General features: G+C 38.4%; 1 protein-coding gene across 1 annotated transcript in view; it reads left to right on the forward strand.

Annotated features, from left to right (window-relative positions):
* The window catches only part of LYST (lysosomal trafficking regulator), a 140,412-nt gene that overhangs the window by 61,036 nt on the left and 55,463 nt on the right, over positions 1-23,913 (forward strand). The window contains exons 21-29 of the mRNA XM_068981849.1: positions 1,440-2,067; positions 2,772-2,949; positions 4,655-4,824; positions 6,175-6,405; positions 8,556-8,722; positions 9,399-9,551; positions 13,184-13,375; positions 15,056-15,234; positions 18,908-19,114. Coding sequence (XP_068837950.1) covers positions 1,440-2,067; positions 2,772-2,949; positions 4,655-4,824; positions 6,175-6,405; positions 8,556-8,722; positions 9,399-9,551; positions 13,184-13,375; positions 15,056-15,234; positions 18,908-19,114 — 2,105 coding nt within the window. The remainder of the gene's footprint in view (positions 1-1,439; positions 2,068-2,771; positions 2,950-4,654; positions 4,825-6,174; positions 6,406-8,555; positions 8,723-9,398; positions 9,552-13,183; positions 13,376-15,055; positions 15,235-18,907; positions 19,115-23,913) is intronic.

Here is a 23,913-nt window from a genome sequence, read left to right on the forward strand (position 1 = left end):
ATCTGGATATTAAGCTCCAATTTTCTTTCTCTCCCAAAGAGTTTCAGTTATTCCCTAGCACATATTATGGCCTGGTATTATAATATTTTAAGGCTGTGTTTTAATTAGTTTTATTTGGAATTTTATAGGATGTGTCATTTTTAAAATCGTTGAGCATCATTCTGAAACTTTTTCTAGTACAATCATGCCCCCATTTTTTCCAGGTCATTTGAACAGACCCTTTTGGCAGCCTTATTCCTCCAGCCAAAATCCAGAAATAACTAGGAAGAACTTCTGAACTATGGAGCTATTCTATTCCCACAGAGCCTGAGCTCTAAGCAGTTCATTCAGTCCTTATTTACTGTATATCAGCACTTTTCAAGTTTTAGATGCTGAAAAAATCACCTGGAAAGCTTGTTAAAACACAGGTCCCTGGCCCCTGCCTTCTACATTCTGACTCAGTGGGTCTGGGGTGGAGCGTGAGAATGTACATTTCCAGCAGTCACGCAGCGGTGCTGATACCCGTGCTCCTGGCCCACAGACCACACCTTCAGGAGCATTCATTTATATCCCATACACTAAGGACGAGAGTGGTTTTTCTCATCTCCTTCTGTGTAGAATATGAGGAGCAGAAAAATGGAGAGCTGTGGGAAGAAGAGAAATATTATTATTTCTTAATAATAGAAGCAAAAAGTGACTGCAGAAATGAGGAGTGAGAGAACAGTCTCGGGACATTTAGTCTGGTAATAACACCAAGTACGGCTATCACTGCTATTTATTCAGCACATATTTATTATGTGCTTATTTTACCTTTGAAGAAATGAACACTCATATAATTAAATTGTTTACCTAGGGCCACCTAACTAACGGAACTGTCTCATCAAAAAGCCAACATTCTTTCCACTGTTTTAAACTGCATCCTCAGGACTTCCCTGGGGACTTCACCTTTCAATGCAGGGGATGCAAGTTCAATCCCTGGTCAAGGAGCTAAGATCCTGCATGCTTTGTGGCCAACAAAAGAGAAAAACATAAGACAGAAACATTTTGTAATCAAATTCAAAAAAGATTTTTTAAGAAAGGTCCACATCAAAAAAGAAAATCTAAAACAAACTGCATCCTAGTGACTGTTAGCCTGAGGTAAATGGATTTTCACTTAATTCACTTAATTTCACTTCATTAGGACCATTCACCCCAATAACTTTGAATCACTCAGTCAATATTGTATTTTATTAAGGAAACAAGAGATAGGTATTTTGGGAAATTTTTAATTAAAAGTAGTTGAAACAAAAATAGTTTTAACACAAATTTTAAGCATTAATCACTACAGTCATTATCCTGTATGTGTTCACTAACATCACTGGATAAATGGGTTATTACTGTGCTTGGGACTGACGGCACAGAAGAGAAGTGATCCCACTGAGCTGACTTTTCAGTGCTGTTTCCCTGTCTACTCTTACCAGGAAACAGTTCATCCAGTGCTGTTCCAAAGCAGATAACTGCCAGTATGCTGCGTTCTAGAAGCCTCCCAGCATTTCCTACTTCTTCACCTCACATAAAGCCATGGAAACTGACTGGAAGTTTGGGTTGTAGTATTGACAAGTTACAGAGTTTTGTAGATGATGGCGTTGCTTCCCAGCCAGAGAAATGGAGCCCTCTGAGGAGTTCTGAGACACTGGAAAAAACCAAACAAGATGCCTTCATCAGCAGCTGTGAGTCTGCAAAAACGGTTTGTGAAACAGAAGCTGCCCTTTCGGCCCAAGCCTCTGTCAGTGATGCCCCAAAAGGAGCCTTGGAACTTGGGGCGGTCAACATAGATCAGAAAGACTTTGGAGCAGAGCCCAGATCAGACGACGACAGTCCTGGGGACGAATCCTGCCCACGCCGACCTCTTTACCTAAAGGGATTGGCCTCGTTCCAGCGCAGCCACAGCACCATTGCCAGCCTGGGGCTAGCTTTCCCCTCTCAGAATGGCTCTGCGGCTGTCGGCCGGTGGCCAAGTCTTGTTGACAGGAACACCGACGACTGGGAAAACTTCGCTCTTTCTCTCGGTTATGAGCCACACCACAGCCGAACTACAGGTGCTCACAGGTACATGTGTTTTTGTATGACAACCACTTCCTCCCTTTTTTTAAACTGTTCTTTGAAGAATTTCTGTACTTGTAGAAATCTCTTTATTCTGTGATCTCTTTATTCTGTAACATAGTACAACGTGTATGTTAACAACAAGCAAAGATGCCTTTCTCCTCACTTTAATACTAGGTGATCATTCCATATTTAACTAAAGGCTAAACCGTAAATAGTTCTTGAAGAAAAGATTATCTTATGGTTAATTTAATTCCATATGATTATTAGAGAAAAACTCTTCAGTTTAGGAAGATTATACAGTTTGTTATTGTTCCCCAAATCAGCACCATCAGTGAGACTTTCCACAGTGATGGGAGTGGTCACCGGTGCTGTCCACTGCAGAAGACACATGCTCACGTGAAGTGTGGCCAGTGCAGTCGAGCAACTGAATGTTTAAATAGTTTAAACAGCACAAGTGGCACTTGGAAATCACAGACGTAGAGCAGACTAGTGTTTAGTAGACTATATATCTAAAAACTACTGATGATTAAAAAGTGATGGCAAATCTGTTAATCACAGTTAAATCAGGAAACAGTTTTAAACCTTATGAACTTATGTTTCACATGTGAAAATTATTACTACTCATCACTGTTCTTGAGGTAGTCATGATGCACCACTGTTTTTCCCCTGATATTGTGTTTATGACCCTTTGTGGGTCTCTGTTTTAGTGTAACCGAAGACTGCTTGGTACCTATATGCTGTGGGTTGTATGAACTCTTAAGTGGAGTTCTTCTCATCCTGCCTGATGTTATGCTGGAAGATGTGATGGACAGGCTCATTCAAGCAGATACACTTTTAGTCCTCGTCAACCACCCATCAGCTGCTGTACAACAAGAAGTTATTAAAGTAAGGGCAAATACTAAATATGTTGCTTTAATTTGGAAGAATAAATATATGTGTACTTTAAAGTTTGAATACATGTATTCAAATAGACCTGAAATCTTATTTGATTCTTAAGCATCATGAGCTGATATAATTTATTACTGCTTATCCCAATTTTTATATGTATTATCCAATGTTAAGCCTTCCTCCATATATGGCTTTGTATCAGTGTGTTTTTTAAATCTACTACTTACAAGGAACACATAGATCATTGGAGGTCTCTCCTGAGTATATTATCATCAAATGTTAGACACTTAACTTCAGGTTTAAGCTCAGATGTCACCTTCTCAGAGAGACTTTCCCTAATCATCTTCTGTCTAGCCCTACTCCTCATTTGTTTTATAATAGCATCCTAGTTATATCTTATAATTACCTTTTTAATTTGTTTATGTACTTTTTATTACTCTCCCACTCGGAAATATAAGCTCCATGAGGGTAGGCATCTTGTGTTTGATATATAAAAGGTCCTAAGTACATTACTGAGTGAATAAAGGTTTGATATGAATGGTTCCCATTAGGAAACAACCCTTTAAAATGTCTTCCAAGAATCCCACTGTTTTAATTTGATGTGGGACATTGTGTAAGCAGTCTCAGTTCAACCCAGTATTTACATAGCTTCCATCTCATGTGTAAAACACTGGGCTAGTTGCTCTGTGGGATATAAAAGGGAATAAGCCCCTGCATTCAAGAGTTTATAGACCAGTGTGGGAGAGAGACATATACACAACTAAGTAAAATGTAAGAACTTCTGTGAAGGATGCTTCAGTGGTAGTCTTAATAAAGAAGAATGGGAGCACAGGAAAAACAAATAATTCTGATGGGTGAACAAGGGCAGGATTCATGCAAAAGATGTATTTTGTATTATGCTGTAAACTTAGAAAGATTTTTAAGTAGGGCAGTAAAGAGATGTGTGTTTTAGGAAAGAATAGTCTTATCACCACTGTGAGGGAGTGATCGCAGGGGAAAGAGGTGGGAGCACTGTGTTCGCAGGCTCGCACTGTGATCCAGGGGAGAGATGATGAGTCCCTGATCTGGGGAGGCGGGAAGCCAGAGGACTGACAGACGAGAGACGTTCCCTGGAATAGAGGAGAGAGACTCTGCTAATCACACATGGGAGGTCAGGGTGAGAGAAGCCCAAAGTGAGGTCAGCCTTAGAGTCTAGGAGGATGGTGCTTCTGTGCTCCAAGACCAGAACAGTGAAAGAAGTGAGTTTGGAAGGAAAGATAATTACTTTGATTATACATATGTTACATTTAAGATGCTGGGAAAGAGTAAAACCTTAGGCCTATGCTTAGAATAAATAAAATGTCAGAAGGTCTAGAAAAATAGAGGTTTAGGATATATATTTTTGTTCTTTGAGAGAAAGCATTGTACAGTGTTGACTAATCTTTCTTTTTTCAGAATTAGGCACAAATGTTCTACTTATATTCAACTAAGGCTACCCAAGACCTCCAAGACAGAGAGCATCATTAGCATTCTGTAGTAGTCAGAGAGAAAGCTTTAGGTTTGTTTGTTTTGCTGAAGAGGTGGCCCTTTTTTTTGAACTTTGTATGTTCTATACACGTGAAGTTAAACAACTTACAACTACAGGTATAGTACACTGTGTGATTTGTAGTGTTAAATAAAATTTTAATATATTATCTAAATTGTCTTAATTTTTTTTCCTTAGCTATTAGATGCATATTTTAATAGAGCATCCAAGGAACAAAAAGATAAATTTCTGAAGAATCGTGGGTTTTCTTTACTAGCCAACCAGTTGTATCTTCATCGGGGAACTCAGGAATTATTAGAATGCTTCATTGAAATGTTCTTTGGCCGACGTATTGGCCTTGATGAAGAGTAAGTTGGTTCTTCCCTTCACCAGAATTGGGGATCTTTTGTCTTAAATGTAAAATTTATTAAACTGACTCTTAAAATTATTCCATCACTTTTAGAAAAAAATCTGCTAGATGTCATTTTCCAGGTGAACCAATTTTTTATTTTCCATGTGGTATTCTTTTTATAACTTCTTCCTTTGCATTTCATTCACTAGCTAGGCACTGAAAAGAAAGAAATGCTGCATCAAATAAAAGAAAGTGATATTTAAGTTTTGGCATACAGTGTTAACCTGAGAAGAAGGTGGCCCCCATAGTCTCAGCAGCAGATTACATGAGGGATCCATAGACAAGCTCCTAACTCCCCTCAGGGATACTGGTTATCTGAGAGAAGAGTAAACCAGCATACCGACTCTTGAGCTTTGACCCTGGTGTAATGCTCATGGATTAATGAATAAGTGCAAAACTTAAAGAACATTTTTCTCCCAAGCCAAAAGTTTGGCAGAAATGTTAAGCTGTTATTTCTGTATCTGATAAAATAGAAATGTGTCTTTTTATTAAGTTTCTGTACTTGTTTGCAAGTAGGCCAGTTCAAACATCAAGGAATTGACCTACTAATTGTAGCATTGACATATTGCTTTTCATTTGCATAAGCTTTTGGCTTTTTCAAAGCAATTCTGCATCATCTCATTTGATTCTCCCAACAGCCTTGAGAAGAAAGTAGAGCAGATATCATCACACACATTTGACAGATAAGGAAAATGAGGTGTAAAACACGTCAATAACTTCTCTCCATCAGTTCAGTTTAGTTCAGTCGCTCAGTCGTGTCCGACTCTTTGCGACCCCATGAACCGCAGCACGCCAGGCCTCCTTGTCCATCACCAACTCCTGGAGTTCACCCAAACCCATGTCCATTGTGTCAGTGATGCAGTCTAACCATCTCATCCTCTCTCGTCCCCTTCTCCTCCTGCCCTCAATCTTTCCCAACATCAGGCTCTTTTGAAATGAGTCAGCTCTTCACATCAGGTGGCCAAAGTATTGGAGTTTCAGCTTCAACATCAGTCCTACCAATGAACACCCAGGACTGATCACCTTTAGAATGAACTGGTTGGATCTCCTTGCAGTCCAAGGGTCTCTCAAGAGTCTTCTCCAGCACCACAGTTCAAAAGCATCAATTCTTCGGTGCTCAGCTTTCTTTATAGTCCAACTCTCACATCCATACATGACCACTGGAAAAACCATAACCTCCATCACAGAGGCAAATAGTATACAGGAACTCAAAATCAGATCAACAAAATGGCCAATTTTGCAATCATTTTTTCCTTATTTCATGGTTAGTTGCTTCTAACATGCTCTTGTGTATTATTTATTATAGATTTGATCTGGAAGATGTGAAAAACATGGGACTTTTCCAGAAGTGGTCTGTCATTCCTATACTGGGACTAATAGAGACCTCCTTATACGACAACGTGCTCTTGCATAATGCTCTCTTACTTCTTCTCCAAATATTAAATTCTTGTTCTAAGGTAGCAGATCTGTTGTTGGATAATGGTCTGCTCTACGTGTTATGTAACACAGTAGCAACCCTGAATGGATTAGAAAAGATGTAAGTTTAAATCATTTTTTAAAACTACCTCTGATTAACAACTTTGGAAAGGAAAAAACTTTACTAGCAGGTTACTTTAAAGCATCTGATATTCCATAATATTTTCAAAGAATTTCTTACCTTCAGATCTGATTAGATTAGATTTGAGAGGGTATATTTTCAATAAAGTTTGTTTCTTTTGTTTAAAAAAGATATTTATATGACCTACATTTAGGTATTTAGAACCTGAAAACAAGGAACAAATTTGTGTGCCCAGTCACTTCAGTCATGTCTGACTCTGTGACCTGTCTGTCCATGGGATTTCCCAGGCAAGAATACTGGAGTGGGTTGCCATTTCCTTCTCTGAGGAATCTTCCTGACCCAGGGATCGAACCTGTAACTCCTGCATTGTAGTCAGATTCTTACCACGTGAGCCACCTGGGAAGCCCCTGAACAAATTTACCTGTCCTCAGATATATTTACTTCCACTATGGTCTTATAGAAAGTATTATCCCCCTCTGGAATAGGAAATTTGAGAATTTGAGAGATATAATAACTTGTTGCGGATCATATAGCTAGTAAATAGAGAACTTGAGGCTGAATCTTCTCACTTCAAAAGTCTCTGCTTTACAGTCAACATACTCTCCCACTTTCCCTACTACTGTTCTCTCCCAGTATGGTATGTTAACTACCATACTGAATTTCTTTTTTTTTAATTTATTTATTTTTAATTGGAAAATAATTGCTTTACAATGTTGTGTTGGTTTCTGTCATATATCAACTGAATCAGGCAGAAGTATACATATGTCCCCTCAGTGAGAAGTACATTGGCAAATGGTTGCCCACCAGATTGATTAATAATTTAGAAAAATATGTTAGGAGGTTGTATTTTTATTTGGGTTTTGTGCCTTTGGTGTCCTCATTTAGGATATACAGAATAACATTTTTATTAGCATAATATTAATGTTACAAATCTTCAGAAGCACCATCTTACTGCATGTTAAAGCATTAAATATTAATATACTTTCACAGAGAAGGCAGAGCATATCCTCGGTGATTCTCTAGGCCCAGGAGACTCACTAGGCCAGGGAGACCCTCTTGGTACAAGAGAGGATTCATAGTCAGCTTAGTTCAGTTTTCACTGGGCACCTGTCTTATTTAGGATCTGTGTCTTGGGCAGATCAGAAATACAGCGTATTTCCTCAAAACGTCTAGTCTTGATTACAGTACAGTACATGAAATTGGTAGAACTTGGAAAGAGTACCAGCAGGCTCCTTCTAACAGCTCTTTGTTACTGCTGTTGTTTTAAATAAATTGTGCTTACAGAATGTCCCTACATGCTACTCTATTGATTGGCCTCAAAAGTTATCATTTCTAACTCTTGCTTGATTTTGAAAAGGTGGAATGGGAAGCTTAATATCACACACTTGAGGTGGATGATCAAGGTTAAAAATTGAGGGACAGAAGTAACTAATTCATATTTATTAGGTACTTATAAGTGATTAGTGTGGGCTTCCTCAGTGGCTCAGTGGTAAAGAATCTGCCTGCAGTGCAGGAGACGTAGGAGACATAGGTTCAATCCCTGAGTCAGGAAGATGCCCTGGAGGAGGGCATGGCAATCCCCTCCAGTATCCTTGCTTGGAGAATTCCATGGGCAGAGGAGCCTGGCGGGCTGTAGTTCATAGGGTAGCAAAGAGTCGGACACGACCGAAGCAGCTGAGCACACGTGCAGGTGACTAATATATGTTCAAATCTTTGTCTCTTTTAACCCATAAAATGGCCATACTTTGTGTAAGTGGGATTCAGAGAGGTCAATTAGTTTATTCAGAGTCACCATCTTTGAGGAGCCTCAGAATATACCTCTTCATCCCCATAGAACCTCTGGTGGCTGGGAACCTAGTGGTGCATGCCCACAGTATCTTGTGTTAGTCTCTGTTGTTACACTTACACCATTTACTGGTTATAGTTATCTGTTCACTTGTCTGGTCCTCTGCAAGCTGAATTTTGATAGGAGTCAAAGTCTATCTTTTTATCTGTCCCTAGCCTGTAGTTCATATGACCTGCCATAGAGTAAGCATGGATAAATATCAAATGAATGCATGAATGAGTGCATGCTAACAGAACAGGAATTTAAACCAATTCTTTTTGCCTTATTTATTCTTTTTCTTTAGCATTCCTTTGAATGAATACAGATTACTTGCTTGTGATATACAGCAACTTTTCATAGCAGTTACAATTCATGCTTGCAGTTCCTCAGGCTCACAATATTTTAGAGTTATTGAAGATCTTATTGTACTGCTTGGATATCTTCAAAATAGCAAAAACAGGAGGACCCAAAGTAAGATTTAATTTTTATGGATTGTGGGGAGCAGTTGTATTATAGCCAAAACTGTTATCAGAACCTCATCTCTTTCTCTGGCTTCTATAGAGTGGGTTAGAGGAGAGGAAGCTGTTCTACTAAATGTTCACCCTTAACTTTGTTTACTGGCTTTAAAAAGAAGCCTTTTTAAGTGGCAAAAATTACAAGTGACACCCTGATGTAGTTAGTAGCTGGCAACATATCATTAAAAGAAACTGCTGATTTTTCTTGCCAAGTAGAATTAAAAGGCTTATGTTGACTAATAATACCCTTTAATTTTCTTTGGTGGCAAATATGAAAGTGAATATGGGGCAGAAAAATGTGAGAATTTCACATTTTAAACTTTTGGTTAAACTTTTGCCTTCTATATTAAAAAGCCTAGTCTTTTAAGACAATTACATGAAATGAAATACATTTGTGAGCTAGTATTTTTCCATTGAATTTTTTATAGTGATCCTTTGGAAATTTGCTTTAAATTTGCTTTTAAAGACAGTTAAAAAATGTTTACTACCATCAAGAACCCATGATCAAAATTTTGAAATTTACGTCTAATAAAACATTATTGACACTTTTGATATTGCATTAGTATTAATATAAAAGTCAACTCAATTACAATCACATAGCTTGAAAACATTCTAGTATCTTCTGTTTTTAGATATGGCTGTTGCTCTACAGTTTAGAGTTCTCCAGGCTGCTATGGAATTTATAAGGACCACTGCAAATCATGACTCTGAGAACCTTACAGATTCACTTCAGTCGCCTTCTGCTCCCCATCATACAATGTTTCAAAAGCGAAAGAGCATTGCTGGTGAGTATTTAAAGAATATTTTACTAATTATACATAGAAGGTAGTTTGACTCTCCTATATTCTTATATCACTCACATTTTAAAACAGTGCTTTGTTTCAGAAGTTAAACTGTAGTGTTTGAGAAGGTTTTCCTCCAAGAGGAAATTATTCTCTAGCTTTCTCTTCAGTGCTGTTCTCATTCAGTTATCCCTTAAGCTCCTACCATGTGCCAAGCACTGTGTTAAATGTTAAAGATGCAAGGATTAAGAAAGACACAGATCCTACCTTTCTACCATAAAATGGTAGAGAAATACAGAGGATAGAAATAAGAGACCATACAGAGCAGGGCAACCTGATTTACATGTAGGGTTAGGGAAGTCTCTGAGGAAGTAAGATTTCAATACAAAGGATGAGAAAGGAATTAGAGAAGTCAGTGAGTGTTACAGGCAGAATGAACAGCTGATGTGCAGGTGCTGAGGTAGCAAAAGGCTAAGCTTGTTCAGAGAACGGAAAGACAGCAATGTAGCTGGAGTGTAGTCCTTGATGAGATAGTTCCACCAGGTGAGATGCTACAGGATGGTGTGGACCAGTTCTTATGGCCCATGATAAGGAGTTTTGATTTTTATCCTAACGTTCAGTTCAGTTCAGTCGCTCAGTAGTATCTGACTCTTTGCGACCCCGTGAACCAACCGCAGCACGCCAGGCCTCCCTGTCCATTGTTTCGGTGATGCCATCCAACCATCTCATCCTCTGTTGTCCCCTTTTCCTCCTGCCCTCAATCTTTCCCAGCATCAGGCTCTTTTCAAATGAGTCAGCACTCCACATCAGGTGGCCAAAGTATTGGAGTTTCAGCTTCAACATCAGTCTCTCCAGTACACACCCAGGACTGATCTCCTTTAGTATGGACTGGTTGGATCTCCTTGCAGTCCAGGGGACTCTCAAGAGTCTTATCCAACACCACAGTTGAAAAGCATCACTTCTTTGGTGCTCAGCTTTCTTCACAGTCCAACTTTCACATCCATACATGACTACTAGAAAAACCATAGCCTTGACTAGATGGACCTTGGTTGGCCAAGTAATGTCTCTGCTTTTTAATGTGCTGTCTAGGTTGGTCATAACTTTCCTTCCAAGGAGTAAGCGTCTTTTAATTTCATGGCTGCATGATTGCATTCGCAGTGATTTTGGAGCCCCCCAAAATAAAGTCAGCCATTGTTTCCACCCTTTCCCCATCTATTTGCCATGAAGTGATGGGACCAGATGCCATGATCTTCGTTTTCTGAATGTTGAGCTTTAAGCCAACTTTTTCACTCTCCTCTTTCACTTTCATCAAGAGGCTCTTTAATTCTTCTTCACTTTCTGCCATGAGGGTGATGTCATCTGCATATCTGAGGTTATTGATATTTCTCCCGGCAATCTTGATTCTAGCATATGCTTCCTCCGGCCCAGCATTTCTCATGATGTACTCTGCATAGAAGTTAAATAAGCAAGGGGACAGTATACAGCCTTGACATACTCCTTTTCCTATTTGGAACCAGTCTGTTGTTCCATGTCCAGTTCTAACTGTTGCTTCCTGACCTGCATACAGGTTTCTCAAGAGGCAGGTCAGGTGGTCTGGTATTCCCATCTCTTTCAGAATTTTCCACAGTTTTCTTGTGATCCACACAGTCAAAGGCTTTGGCATAGTCAATAAAGCAGAAATAGATGTTTTTCTGGAACTCTCTTGCTTTTTCGATGATCCAGCAGATGTTGGCAATTTGATCTCTGGTTCCTCTGCCTTTTCTAACATCAGCTTGAACATCTGGAAATGCACAGTTCACATATTGCTGAAGCCTGGCTTGGAGAATTTTAAGCATTACTTTACTAGCATGTGAGATGAGTGCAGTTGTGTAGTAGTTTGAGCATTCTTTCTCATTACCTTTCTTAGGGCCTGGAATGAAAACTGACCTTTTCCAGTCCTGTGGCCACTGCTGAGTTTTCCAAATTTGCTGGCATATTGAGTGCAGCACTTTCACAGCATCATCTTTCATAGCTCAACTGGTATTCCATCACCTCCACTAGCTTGTTCGTAGTGATGCTTCCTAAGGCCCACTTGACTTCACATTCCAGCCACATATATAAGGCTTATAGTATCCTAAAACTTTTTAACTTGATAAAAGACCTTGAAAGTCATCCAGTCCAGCTTCCTCGTGTCACAGATCCACCAAGGCCTAGAATTAGAAACTGCTGGATGGAGGCCCCACACCCATCTCTTTGTGTCCTTTCACACCCACTTCTTCCAGGTCTGTTGTATCAGAGATTAGGATGACTTGCTTAAACTAACATAATCTGATAATATTATCCTTGAATATATCCCGGATATGGATTTTTCTTTATATTTGCTCCATTTTTGTCTCAAAGGTGACTCTACACACCAAGCTGCATTAACTGATAAAAATACTGATTACCTAAAATACTGGACAATCTAAAATGCTAGTAAAATATTTCAGTATCTTGCAGGATGAGTCATTAAATCCTATTGTAAGTAATGTTTATAGAGGCTATTTGTGGACTTTGATATATGCTTTCATAATTTAAAAAAGGTTCAATTCCAATGAAGGATTCCATTATTCCTCACCTACCAAGACGTCATTTTGGTTCCTATGGTCATCTTCCAATGCCCTTCTCCTTCAGTCCACTAAATCAAGACTCAGTTACCTCCTTTTCTCCTGGATCTACTCCCTGTGGGGTGCCTCTTGGAGCAGGTGCAGTAATGGTGCAGGAAGCCACTCCTGCCTCTTCAGCCTGAGGAAACCTTTCTCAGGAAATGCTTTTTGTAGGACTGAATCACATGTGATGCATGTTTCAAATCATTTTAATAATAAATTACTGAAATTACACTCTCCTTTCTGAGCTCTTCACTGTATTTGACTGATTTCTACTATGTCACTATATACACGTCTTAAAAATAATTTATAAAATTCAGCAATGTTACTGCTGCTGCTAAGTCACTTCAGTCACGTCCGACTCTATGCGGCCCCATAGACGGCAGCCCACCAGGCTCCCCGTCCTTGGGATTCTCCAGACAAGAACACTGGAGTGGGTTGCCATTTCCTTCTCCAATGCAAGAAAGTGAAAAGTGAAAGTGAAGTCGCTCAGTCATGTCCGACTCTTTGAGACCGCATGGACTGCAGCCTACCAGGCTCCTCCGTCCATGGGATTTTCCAGGCAAGAGTACTGGAGTGGGTTGCCATTTCAGCAATGTTAATTACCCAAAAATAGTAATGTTCTTGCTAAAACATGATATGCTTTAAAAAAATCTATTGATTATTTTGGAATACAAAGAAGTGAAACGGTATTTGAAAATGTTTGAATACATACACCCTTCTGATTGAGTTTTTCAGAGGACTAAAATTTTTCCAAAGGATATCCATCCTACTAAGCTATGTCACAAGCTATAGCATTGTTATTTAGGACTTTGAAATCAGAGTGTACTGTTGCACTTCTTCAAAGAGGGAAAAATCACTTTCTGTTAATCACTCTCTTTCCTTGTATAAATTACCTTTGAATTAAATACAGTTATTTTCATTGTCTGATAATCAAAAAGTTATAGCAGAAATGATTTCTTTGATCCTTGTTAACTCCAGCACTTGATGTTTTAATTTATATACTTAAAGGTCCTCGAAAATTTCTCCTTGCTCAAACTGACTCTCTTCTGATGAAAATGCGTTCAGTAGCAAGTGATGAACTTCATGTGATGATGCAACGGAGAATGAGCCAAGAGAACCCTGTCCAGGCGACTGAAACAGAGCTTGCACAGAGGTTGCAGAGGCTCACCGTTTTTGCAGTTAACAGGATTGTTTATCAAGGTAGGACTAGAGAATAAATGTTTTCTTGCTCAGATATTGAAATGAGCATAATTTAAGAGAGGGGCTTCCCTGGTGGCTCAGACGGTAAAGAGAACTGACTAAATTTCAGATTTTTTAAGAGCATTAAAAAATTTTTAGTATCCATACTAGTAAAAGAATTTATTTGGACCCAGTATCCTTGAATAAAATTCTACTTTTTTAATATGTTAAATGCTGGCCTAGACTGACCATTGAAATTTAAAATAGTATAGCACCTCCAATATATTTTTTAAACTTTCCTTTGAAATAGTCATAGATTCACATGCAATTGTTAGGAAATACTACAGAGCGATCCTGTGTGCCCTTTACCCAGTTCCCCCCGCCATGGATCTTGTAAAACTGTAGTTCAGTATCAATACCCAGATACTGACATCACTACACTCAAGACAAAGAACACTTCCATCACTATAAGAATAAGAATATGTTGCCTTTTAGAGCCACATCCACTTTTCTCCCACACCCACCCCTTCGTTAATCGCTGGCAACTATCAATCTGTTCTCCATTTCTGTATTTTCATCATTTCAAGAATGTTGCATAAATGGAATCATACAGCATATAACTGTACAGTATGTGTAAAATTGACTTTTTTCACTCAGCATAATTCTCTGCAGAGTCATCCTGGATGTTACATGTATCAATAATCTATTCCCTTTTTGTTTTTGGTAAGTAATATTCCATAGTATGGATGTATAGTTCAATCATTTACCTGTTGAAAGACGATCTGGGTACTTCCCAGTTTGGGGCTATTACAAACAGAGCTAGCTGCTATAAAGATGTGTTTGAAAGTTTTTGTGTGAACTCAGGTCTTTGCTTTTCTGGGATAAATATCCAAGAGTGCATTTCTAGGTGGTATGATAGTTGTGTGTTTTGTTCTTGCTAAGGAACTGCCAGACTTTTCTGGAGTGGCAGTGTAATTTTATATTCCTACCAGCAATGTGTATGAGGAGTGATCCACTTTTCTGCATGTCTTCACCAGCATTAGAAGTTTCACTGTTTTCAGTTTTAGCCCTTCTGATACATAATGTTGGGCTATAACTTTGTGGTTTCAAGGTGCACTTCTACAGGAGCTAATGATTTATATGTTTATGTATGAACTTTAATGCCTATAACAAACACTAAAAAGGCTATGCAAATAAATACACTCAAAAACAATACAAATAAGCCAAAATTCTAAAAAATTTCAAGTGACACCCGTTTTTTTTTTTTAACTTTTCTAATTTATATTTGGGACAACCAGCCTCTAGAGTAAACTGAAACTGAACTGTTATCACATGCACAGCATTTAATGGGATAGCATGTCTGGTTAAGCAGGTCTTCACATCTATCTAATGTAAATATCACATGGTCTATTGTACAAGAACCTTCATGACTTTAATAATTTTGTAGTTTAATTCATCTTCATTAGTAAAATAAAGCTTTAATTTAGGATTACATGACTCATGTATGGCTTAAATTTCTGCATTGTTTTAGGTGAATTCACTTTCTTTAGTATATTGTATTTTTTACATCAAATGCAGCTATTACACATTTATATTGTGACAACTGAATTAGTAATTACATAGAATATTTTTGCCACTATCATTTGTAATGGCTCAGTATTAGTGATTTGACTAATTTTTTTTTCTTCTTTTAATTCAAAGAATTTAATCCAGATATTATTGACATTTTGAGTACTCCAGAAAGTACAACTCAAAGCAGGACCTCAGCTTCTCAGACTGAAATTTCTGAAGAAAATATTCATCATGAACAGCCGCCTGTTTTCAATCCATTTCAGAAAGAAATGTTCATGTATCTGGTAGAAGGATTCAAAGTATCTAGTGTGAGTAAATTAGTTACATGGGAAATGTTCATTCACAAAGAAGGAGTAGAGGTTTTATGTGTCTGTATTGAGTTCAGTTCAGTTGCTCAGTCGTGTACAACTCTGAGACCCCCTGGACTGTATCATGCCAGGCTTCCCTATCCATCACCAACTCCCGGAGCTTGCTCAGACTCATGTCCATTGAGTTGATGATGCCATCCATCTCATCCTCTGTCGTCTCCTTCTCTCTTAGGAGTAGAAGTGTCTGTATTACATGTTTTCAGAATCATATTCTTACACTTTAACAGACTTTTCTGAAACTCAGACAACTTGAATTTTAATAATGAAGTAAAATGTATTGCTAATTTGCCTTTTTCAGAACTACTCACTTCATGCAGCATTGGTTTTTAAGTCTATAACCTAAAAGCTATTTTCTAATATTATAATTTATTAAATAAAATCAGCATCAGAAAAGAATAGGAATTTGATGATTACTATGAGAGCTTAAACTAATAACCTGTTTTTAAAGGACTTTATAGCTGCTTACTCTAGAGTTATTATTATGGATAATTATGAAGTGAAGATGTTGGCTTAAACAGGTCTAATATCTTCAAAATTATGTAGGGAATACTGAGAAGCATCAGGCTCCATTTATCATCAACTCTCTTAGGTTTTTGTGGTCATTTATAGTTGAACATAGGGGAAAAATTGGTCAGTACACCCATAGATAGCAAAGGCTAATCTAATTCTAGCAGAACTCAGAAATCATGATTCTGCCAGTGTAACTAGATTTGGTTGTCTGCAGGTTCCACTTAGAACTGAGTCATTCACAAAGAGCCCTTACGACTAGGAGTAACTGGAGAGCCATTTCCAAAACTCTAAATAGACTCTAAAATGTACTGATTCCAATTTTTAAACCAGATAAAGGATATTTGATCAGGATTAGGTTAACCCTTGTGGGACTACCTTCGAAAGCACAGCTTATTTCGTTATTTGTTAAGGGATATTGATGGTCAATTTATGCCGGGGTCCAGCCCCGGTGGATCCAGGGAATTCGAAGGGTGGATGGCGTTGGCGTGGAAAGACTTGTTTATTTATTAATATAAGATTAGATTAAGAGACTATAGCGTAGTAGGAAGATTAAGTGGAGGAAGAGGGCTGAATAGCTTGGTTTACGCGGAAGACCAATAAAATTCCAGGCAAGGAATTTGCACCATCTACGTTGGGCCGCCGGCGCCCGCTTGGATATCTAAGGGTGCCTCGCCTTAAGCTCCCTTTCGCGCGGGTCTTAACAACCACGGCAAGTAAGTAGACCTGGCGAGCCTCTGCGCCCCAGATGAAAATTCAGCCTGAAATTAAAGTAAAGAGCAGAGAGAGGGAAAGGGAGAGAAAATGAGAGAGAGAGAGAGACACGGGGGGAGCCAGATTCCCCAGAAACCAGGCCGAGAGACTAGTTCGAGAAACTGGTCCGAGAAGCTGGTCCCATCCTTTATTGTTCAGGAGGCCTTTTATACTTTTGATAAAACATGGAGATCGATGGGTAACACAAAATTATGTAGCGTTCGCAGCCCAGACTCTCTCTATACATCATTTTGTATTCAAAAGGTCTCAGGTGATTTACATTATCTTCTGGCCAAGAGGCTTGTTAACAGTTTTTGGCTCTCTTCCTTAATGAATGTTAATTTTGTTTCCCCTGAAGTGTTTTTCTTTAATCTACATCTCCTTAAAGCGCTAAAGTTACATCTCTATAGAACAAAGGCGCAGTGGGTTATAACAAAGAAGGTACTTAACTCAAAGATCTAATATTGCTAATACAAGGTCTACTACTTGTTTTTCTATATACCAACTATATCTAAAAATAAAGGATATGAAAATTTGGCAGCAAGCATTGACTCAACAAATGAAAACTTTTAATCAGTCCTATTCTAAAGATTTTGACTCCTCGGAAGCTCCTACATTCCTATGATGTTTTAAGCTTCCTGTGCCTCCTGCGGTCAGGAGGCCTCAAACAATCACATGCGCAGCTGTACGAGTCCTGCAGGCAGGCTAGAAAGCCATCAGAGGGGTATTTGGATTGAAACACTCTTTCAAATGCAGAAGACTAAAGCCCTGAATTGACTTTTTCCAGAAAATGTCAGAAGAGTGGAAAAGCAGAGCACAAAAGCCGGCAGATTTTTGTTGGGGTACATGCTTAGGAATTTCCAGAGGGGTCCCTGAAGTCTGAGCACGCCTTGCGTATGTCAGCTTCCTTCCTCATGACCTTGTCACGGGCGGGATTCCTCACACTGGCTCCCGGCAAATTTATATACAATTATTAATTTGTGACAGTTTTACTCAATATTTCAGTCTTCCCTGGTGTCTCAGTGGTAAAGAATTTGCCTTCCAATACAGGAGGCGAGGGTTCGATCCCTGGGTCAGGAAGATCCTTTGGAGAAGGAAATGGCAACCCACTCTAGTGTTCTTGCCTGGAAAATCCCATGGACAGAGAAAGTTAATGGGCTACAGTCTATATATGCATGCTAAGTTGCTTCAGTTATGTCTGACTCTGCGATCTTATGGACTGTAGCTCGCCAGGCTTCTCTGTCCATGGGATTCTCCAGGCAGGATTACTGGAGTGGGTTTCCATGCCCTTCTCCAAGGGATCTTGCCAAGTCAGGGATCAAACCTGGGTCCCTTACATCTCCTGCATTGGCAGGCAGGTTCTTTACCAGCGTCACCTGGTCCATGGGGTCTTAAAAGAGTCAAACACAACTTAGCAACTAAACAACAACAGCTAAAATATTACTAAAATATTCAATATTTTAGTACTAATTCAAGCCTCTATTATGAATCCTTCTCTTTTATATTGTAAAATCCAGGTAGGCTTATTTACTGTTGTTCTTTATGGTGGTTTTTTTTTTTTTTTTTTTTTTGCCATTTAAAATTTCCAAACCCTGGGCAGTTTTTTTTTTTTTTTAAGTGTCTTAGGACTTTAGCTTCTTTATCTCTCCCTTTTAAATTGTGGTAAAATAAGACTTCCCTGATGTTTCAGACAGTAAAGTGTCTGCCTACAATGCGGGAGACCCGGGTTTGATCCCTGGGTTGGGAAGAGCCTCTGGAGAAGGAAATGGCAACCCACTCCAGTACTCTTGCCTGGAAAATCCCATGGACAGAGGAGCATGGTAGGCTCCTACAGTCCATGGGGTCTTGAAGAGTTGGACACGACTGAACGACATCACTCACTCATACATAACATAAATTTTGCTATTTTAACAATTTTAAATGTACAAATCAGTGATATTAAGTCCATTCACATTGTTGTGCAACCATTACCACTGTCCATCCCTAGGAATTTTTCCGTTATCGGAAACTGAAACTCTATGTTCATTAAACAGTAACTCCCCATTAGTCTCTCCCCCAGTCCCTGATAAACCACTGTTCTGTTGGTATATATTGCACTTGTTTATCCATTCATCCATCAATGGGTATTTGAATTGTTTCGACCTTTAGGCTGTTTTGAACAATGCCGCTATAAACATTGATGCACATCCATCTCTCTTAAAACTCTGTTTATGTGGATGTGTATATCTTCCTAATTTCAACTGTTTGAAAATTCTAGAATAAAACATGTTCCATGATTTTTTAGGGCTGTGTTAGTGTTATTATATTATTGCTTAAGATATTTGATCCTAATTCATTCCTGTTTTGATTTAAGGCTTCAGGTAAAACCAGTAGTTCCAAACAGCAGTGGGCTAAAATCTTGTGGTCTTGTAAGGAAACCTTCCGAATGCAACTTGGGAGACTGCTCGTGCATATGTTGTCTCCAGCCCACCCTTCACAAGAGAGAAAGCAAATTTTTGAAATAGTTCGTGAACCAAATCATCAGGAAATACTGCGAGACTGTCTTAGCCCATCCCTGCAGGTAAGTACCCCAATACTCCATGAGTAACAGCCATTATAAAACCGTACAAATCAGGGACTGAATTTAAACTGTATTTTCATGCCAAATACCATGAATATAGTTTTCTGACTAAACAAATATTTTCTGAGGTCTTTTTTCAGATGCCACTTACCAGAGTCAATTTGTTTAATCTGTTTAATCCCCCTTCCTTTTTCCAGTGTTTAAGTTCTATACCTGAGTTCTCATAAGATCCTTCATAGTATGTTACTAAATCTTGAAGTGTTTTCTTTAAGAACTGTTTGGAGACTTTTTAAAGCATTATATTATCCATGAAACATCTATACTGAATGGCCCAAGTAACAGTACATATAACATATTTCAAAAATATTTACAATAAGTTAAAATATTTGTTGATCATCTGGAATGGTAAAATCAAAATACTCAAGCTGTTTTGGAATCTATAAATTCTATCACTTAGCAAGCAGTAGATGGAGGATTTAAGTGGTGTAACCATTCTGTTTAGCAGTTTCTTATGAAATTAAATATACTCTTAGCCTGTGATGCTAAAATTCCATTTTTAGATATTTACCTAAGAGAAATTAAAGCATATGTACATAAAAAGACTAGTAGGAGAATATCTATGACAGCCTTTTTACTAATAGCCAAAAACTGGAAATAACCCAAGTATCTGTCAGTGGGAGAATGTGTAACTAAACTGGTATATTTATGCATTAGACTGTTGTATAGCAATGCAAATGAACTGACTACTGATGCACCCATCAGTATGGATGAAGCTCAAAATTGTGGTGTCATTGAAAGGGACAGCCAAACACCAAAGAGTAGGCATTTTATCATTCCATTCATATGAAGCCCAAGAAGAGGCAAAATTAAGATACAGTCAAAGAGCTGTTCTTTCGCTGCTTTATTCTCAGCAAAGCTGCCATCCCTCTGAATCCAACCGTGATGTTTCCAGTTCTCTTCTACCAGCTTCACTTCTCCACTTTTCCGTTTCTGTTGGTGGTATCCTTACTGCTTTCAGCTTGAGACATTGCAGCTGTGGTTGACTTTGTTCTCTCTTGAATCTATTGTATCACCAAGGCCAGTCATTTATTTAGTGCTGTCTTTCCCTATATTCTGCCCACCCTCCACCTCCCAGTTTAGGCTTTCACCCCTAATGCTTGGATCACTACAATAGCCTCCTCTCCACCTCAAGACCAAATTATTCTATCTGGTAATTTTTTTAAGATTTATTATCCTTCCTGCTAAATCACTTCAGTTGTGTCTGGCTCTGTGGAATCCAAGGGCTGTAGCTCGCCAGGCTCCTCTGTCTATGGGATTTTTCCAGGCAAGAATACTGGAGTGAGTAGCCATTTCCTTCTCCAGGGGATCTTCCCAACCCAGATTCCACTAGCAAAGGCCTCATGGTTCAAATGGAAGATTTATTATGTCAACATTCAAATAAACTTAAAAGTTGGAAGAAATCAAAAAAGAACCCCACATGACCATAACCTGACTTTAATTTTTCTTTGTAGTACTTTGAAATAAAGTCAGGTATCAGATTATTTTACCTGTAAATACTTCAGTCTAAATCTCTGCTAATAGGACTTAATTTTAACTTATCACTCTCTATGATAGTAACAGTAATTCCTTCTTCTTCTTGTTCAGTTGCTAAGTCGTGTCCAACTCTCTGTGACCCCATGGACTGCACTACACCAGGCTTCCCTATCCTCCACTATCTCCCAGAGTTTGCTCCAATTCATGTCCATTGAGTCGGTGATGCCATCCAACCATCTCATCATCTGTCGCCCTCTTCTCCTCCTGCCCTCCATCTTTGCAGCATCAGAGTCTTTTCCAGTGAGTTGGCTCACTTACTTATTATCATCTAATACCCAATGTTTAAATTTTCCCAATTTTCTTTTAATTTTTTAGATAGTGTTTTGATTCTGGATCCAAACAAGGCCCACACAATATTTGTTCGATGTGTGCTACATTTTTTTAATCCTTGTAATTACTGTCCCCAATCTTTTTTTTTTAACTGTCATTATTTGTTGATGAAACTGAGTCATTTGTTCTATAGACTCTCCCACAGTCTGGATTTATTTAGTTGTATCCTTGTGGTTCTAGATCTAGAGGCTTGACTAGATTCTAATTTTTTTATTTCCTATTTTGTTTTTTAAAAAAATACTTCATTTTCCATTACATCATGGCAACAGGCAGAAAACATCTGGTTGCTCTGCTTTTTTGAGATGGTAGCAGCCTGATTCATCCATTATAAAGTTCACCCTCAGTCCTTAATTATTTTAGTAACCATTAATGATAGTTGCCAAGATCCGCTTTTTCATTAGGAGTTTCAAAATAGTGATTTCTCTGTGTTTCTCATTCCACCATCATCTGTTAGCTCTGATTCTTCTATAGGGAAGAATATTCCCTTAGTAGCTGTTTGGCTACCCTAAAATATAGTCTCTGTAGGAAAGGCAAGATAAAGGCTTGTTTCTTTCATCTGTTTGTTTTTAGAATAATAACTTGGTGCCCTAGAAAACTCTTAATTTTTGTATTTGTTTTTATATTTGAGATGTCGTCATGAACTCGGGTATTGTTTTATAAATTTTATAAGTAGTTTCAAATCTTTGCAGTTATTTTTCTCTTTCAGGTTCAAGTGAACACGTCTGTAGATTCAAGTTGTTGTATGCTTTTAACATGGCCTTTTTAATTTTAACAAGTTAATATGATTAACTTGAGGCTTCCCAGGTGCCACCGTAGTAGAGTCCACCTGCCAGTGCAAGTGATGCAGGAGGTGCAGACTTGGTCCCCTAGAGTAGGAGGTGGCACCCACTGCAGTATTCCTGTCTGGAAAATTCCTTGGACAGAGGAGCCTGGCAGGCTACAGTACATGGGGTCTCAAAGAGTCGGACACAACTGAGCGACTGAGCACAGCACAGCTTTATTAACTTCCTTCCATTCTGGAGCAAAGAATGTCCCAGGCTCGTCTTGTATATTTCCTTCCCTAGACCTGCAACCAAACTTTTTCCCCAAGAGGCCCGTTTCCTTTTAATGAGATAATAGTATTTAGAAACTACAAATCTAAGGACTAGGTATGTTAATTTCTATTGCATTGTCATTTCTTCTCAGCGTTTTTAGTGGGCAAAGCTAATAAACGTGTGAAAGTGTTAGTTGCTCAGTCGTGTCCAACTCATTGCAACCAGATCTCTCACATTGCAGGTAGATTCTTTACCATCTGAGCCATCTGTAAAATGTCAACCTGGTTTCAAAATCAAAATTGTGAAATACAGCACAGTTGAAGAGTTTCTAGTTTTTAATATCTGTAGCCTTCCCTCATTCTTTCCCTTTCCCTGTAGCTTACCATCCTTATTTGGTTTTTATTTGTTTTGGAGATATAAGCAAATGTGTGACACACACACATGTGAGCATGTGTATGTGTTCTCTCTCTCACTTCTTTGTATGAAAAAAGGTAATGAACCATACACATCCTTCTCACTCTACTTTCTTCAGCTAACAATATGTCCTGCAATGGTTCCGCAGCAGTATAGAGAGCTCTTCTTATGCCTTTTTTATAACTGCCTACAAGCTCTATTCCATCTGTAGTGTGCCTGATTTTTAAAGCTCCAAGCTTCTCTTCAATTGAATCTGGTTAATTCTCCAGCCAGTCTGTGGCTCCTCATCTTTTCTCTCATAACATCTTCATATCCCATGTTGTCCTTCTGATAGCTGCTTTTTTCATGTTGTCTCCACAGCACGCAACGCTCTCTCTCCTCCCCTTTGTCTGTCTATATGCCTGTTGTGTCCATTTAGCCATGCACCCACATCATATGGTGCCACCTTCAAAATCTTCATTCCTTCTTTTAGTCTACTCAGAACTCTTCCTTCTTGAAACTTCATCGAAAATTTTATTTTTATACATTGTATTATTTTCTAAGAATTTGTGTTTAAATTCAGTTCCTTAAATCAGTTTCCTGAGAGCAGGAAATAAGATTTCTATGTGTGTGTGTCTCCAAAAACAACTTTTCTAGTTCCAGAAACTACAGTCAATAGATGATTGATCAGAAGATGTTAAAATGAGCTATTAGAAACAGCTTCAGTGTCTAAGAAAATCATGTTTCTTTGGACATTCAGAATGAAAAAAAACATTTCTGATAGTTTTTCAAGATGATTTTAAAATGTCACTGAATACTAAACAAATATTTTTAGAGCTCTATCAAGATTATTACCTTTAAGACGCACATATGAAAATATTCTAGTCATTTACCATTCCTCTTTATTTGCCAACTCTTCAGGCCTTTTACTTGCAGAGCATCTGTTCCTTTTTCTCTTTTGGTCAGCTAACAGCTGCCTCCTGACTAATTTAAAATGTTGCATTAAAATGAGCTTTGCTATTTTCATCATTGCATATGTTCATCTTATGCTTTTGGGAAATGACATGATGTGATTCAGCATGTGAATTTAAATATCACCTAAAATGTTAATAGTTTCCAAATCCATTTGTTGACTATTCACAGTTTAAAATATCATAAAGCCAAATACAGTGATATTTGTATGAATGCAAATTGTTAAAATATAAAATTATGCATGTTTAACTTGTTGGCAAAGTTAATGTCTAAATAATATATAGTGTACACTTAACAATCAGGTGTAATATCTCTGGCATGAAAGAGCCACTTAATGGAAAAAAGCTTTGATCTGCACAATAAATAAAAAGCACTAAAACTGGCATGTGTGTGCATATCAGTCACTCAGTCATATCCAAATCTTTGTGACCCCGTGGACTGTAGATTGCCAGGCTCCTCTGTCTGTTGAATTCTCCG

Source organism: Capricornis sumatraensis, chromosome 10 (assembly GCF_032405125.1).
Source record: "Capricornis sumatraensis isolate serow.1 chromosome 10, serow.2, whole genome shotgun sequence".
NCBI classification, from domain to species: Eukaryota; Metazoa; Chordata; class Mammalia; order Artiodactyla; family Bovidae; genus Capricornis; species Capricornis sumatraensis.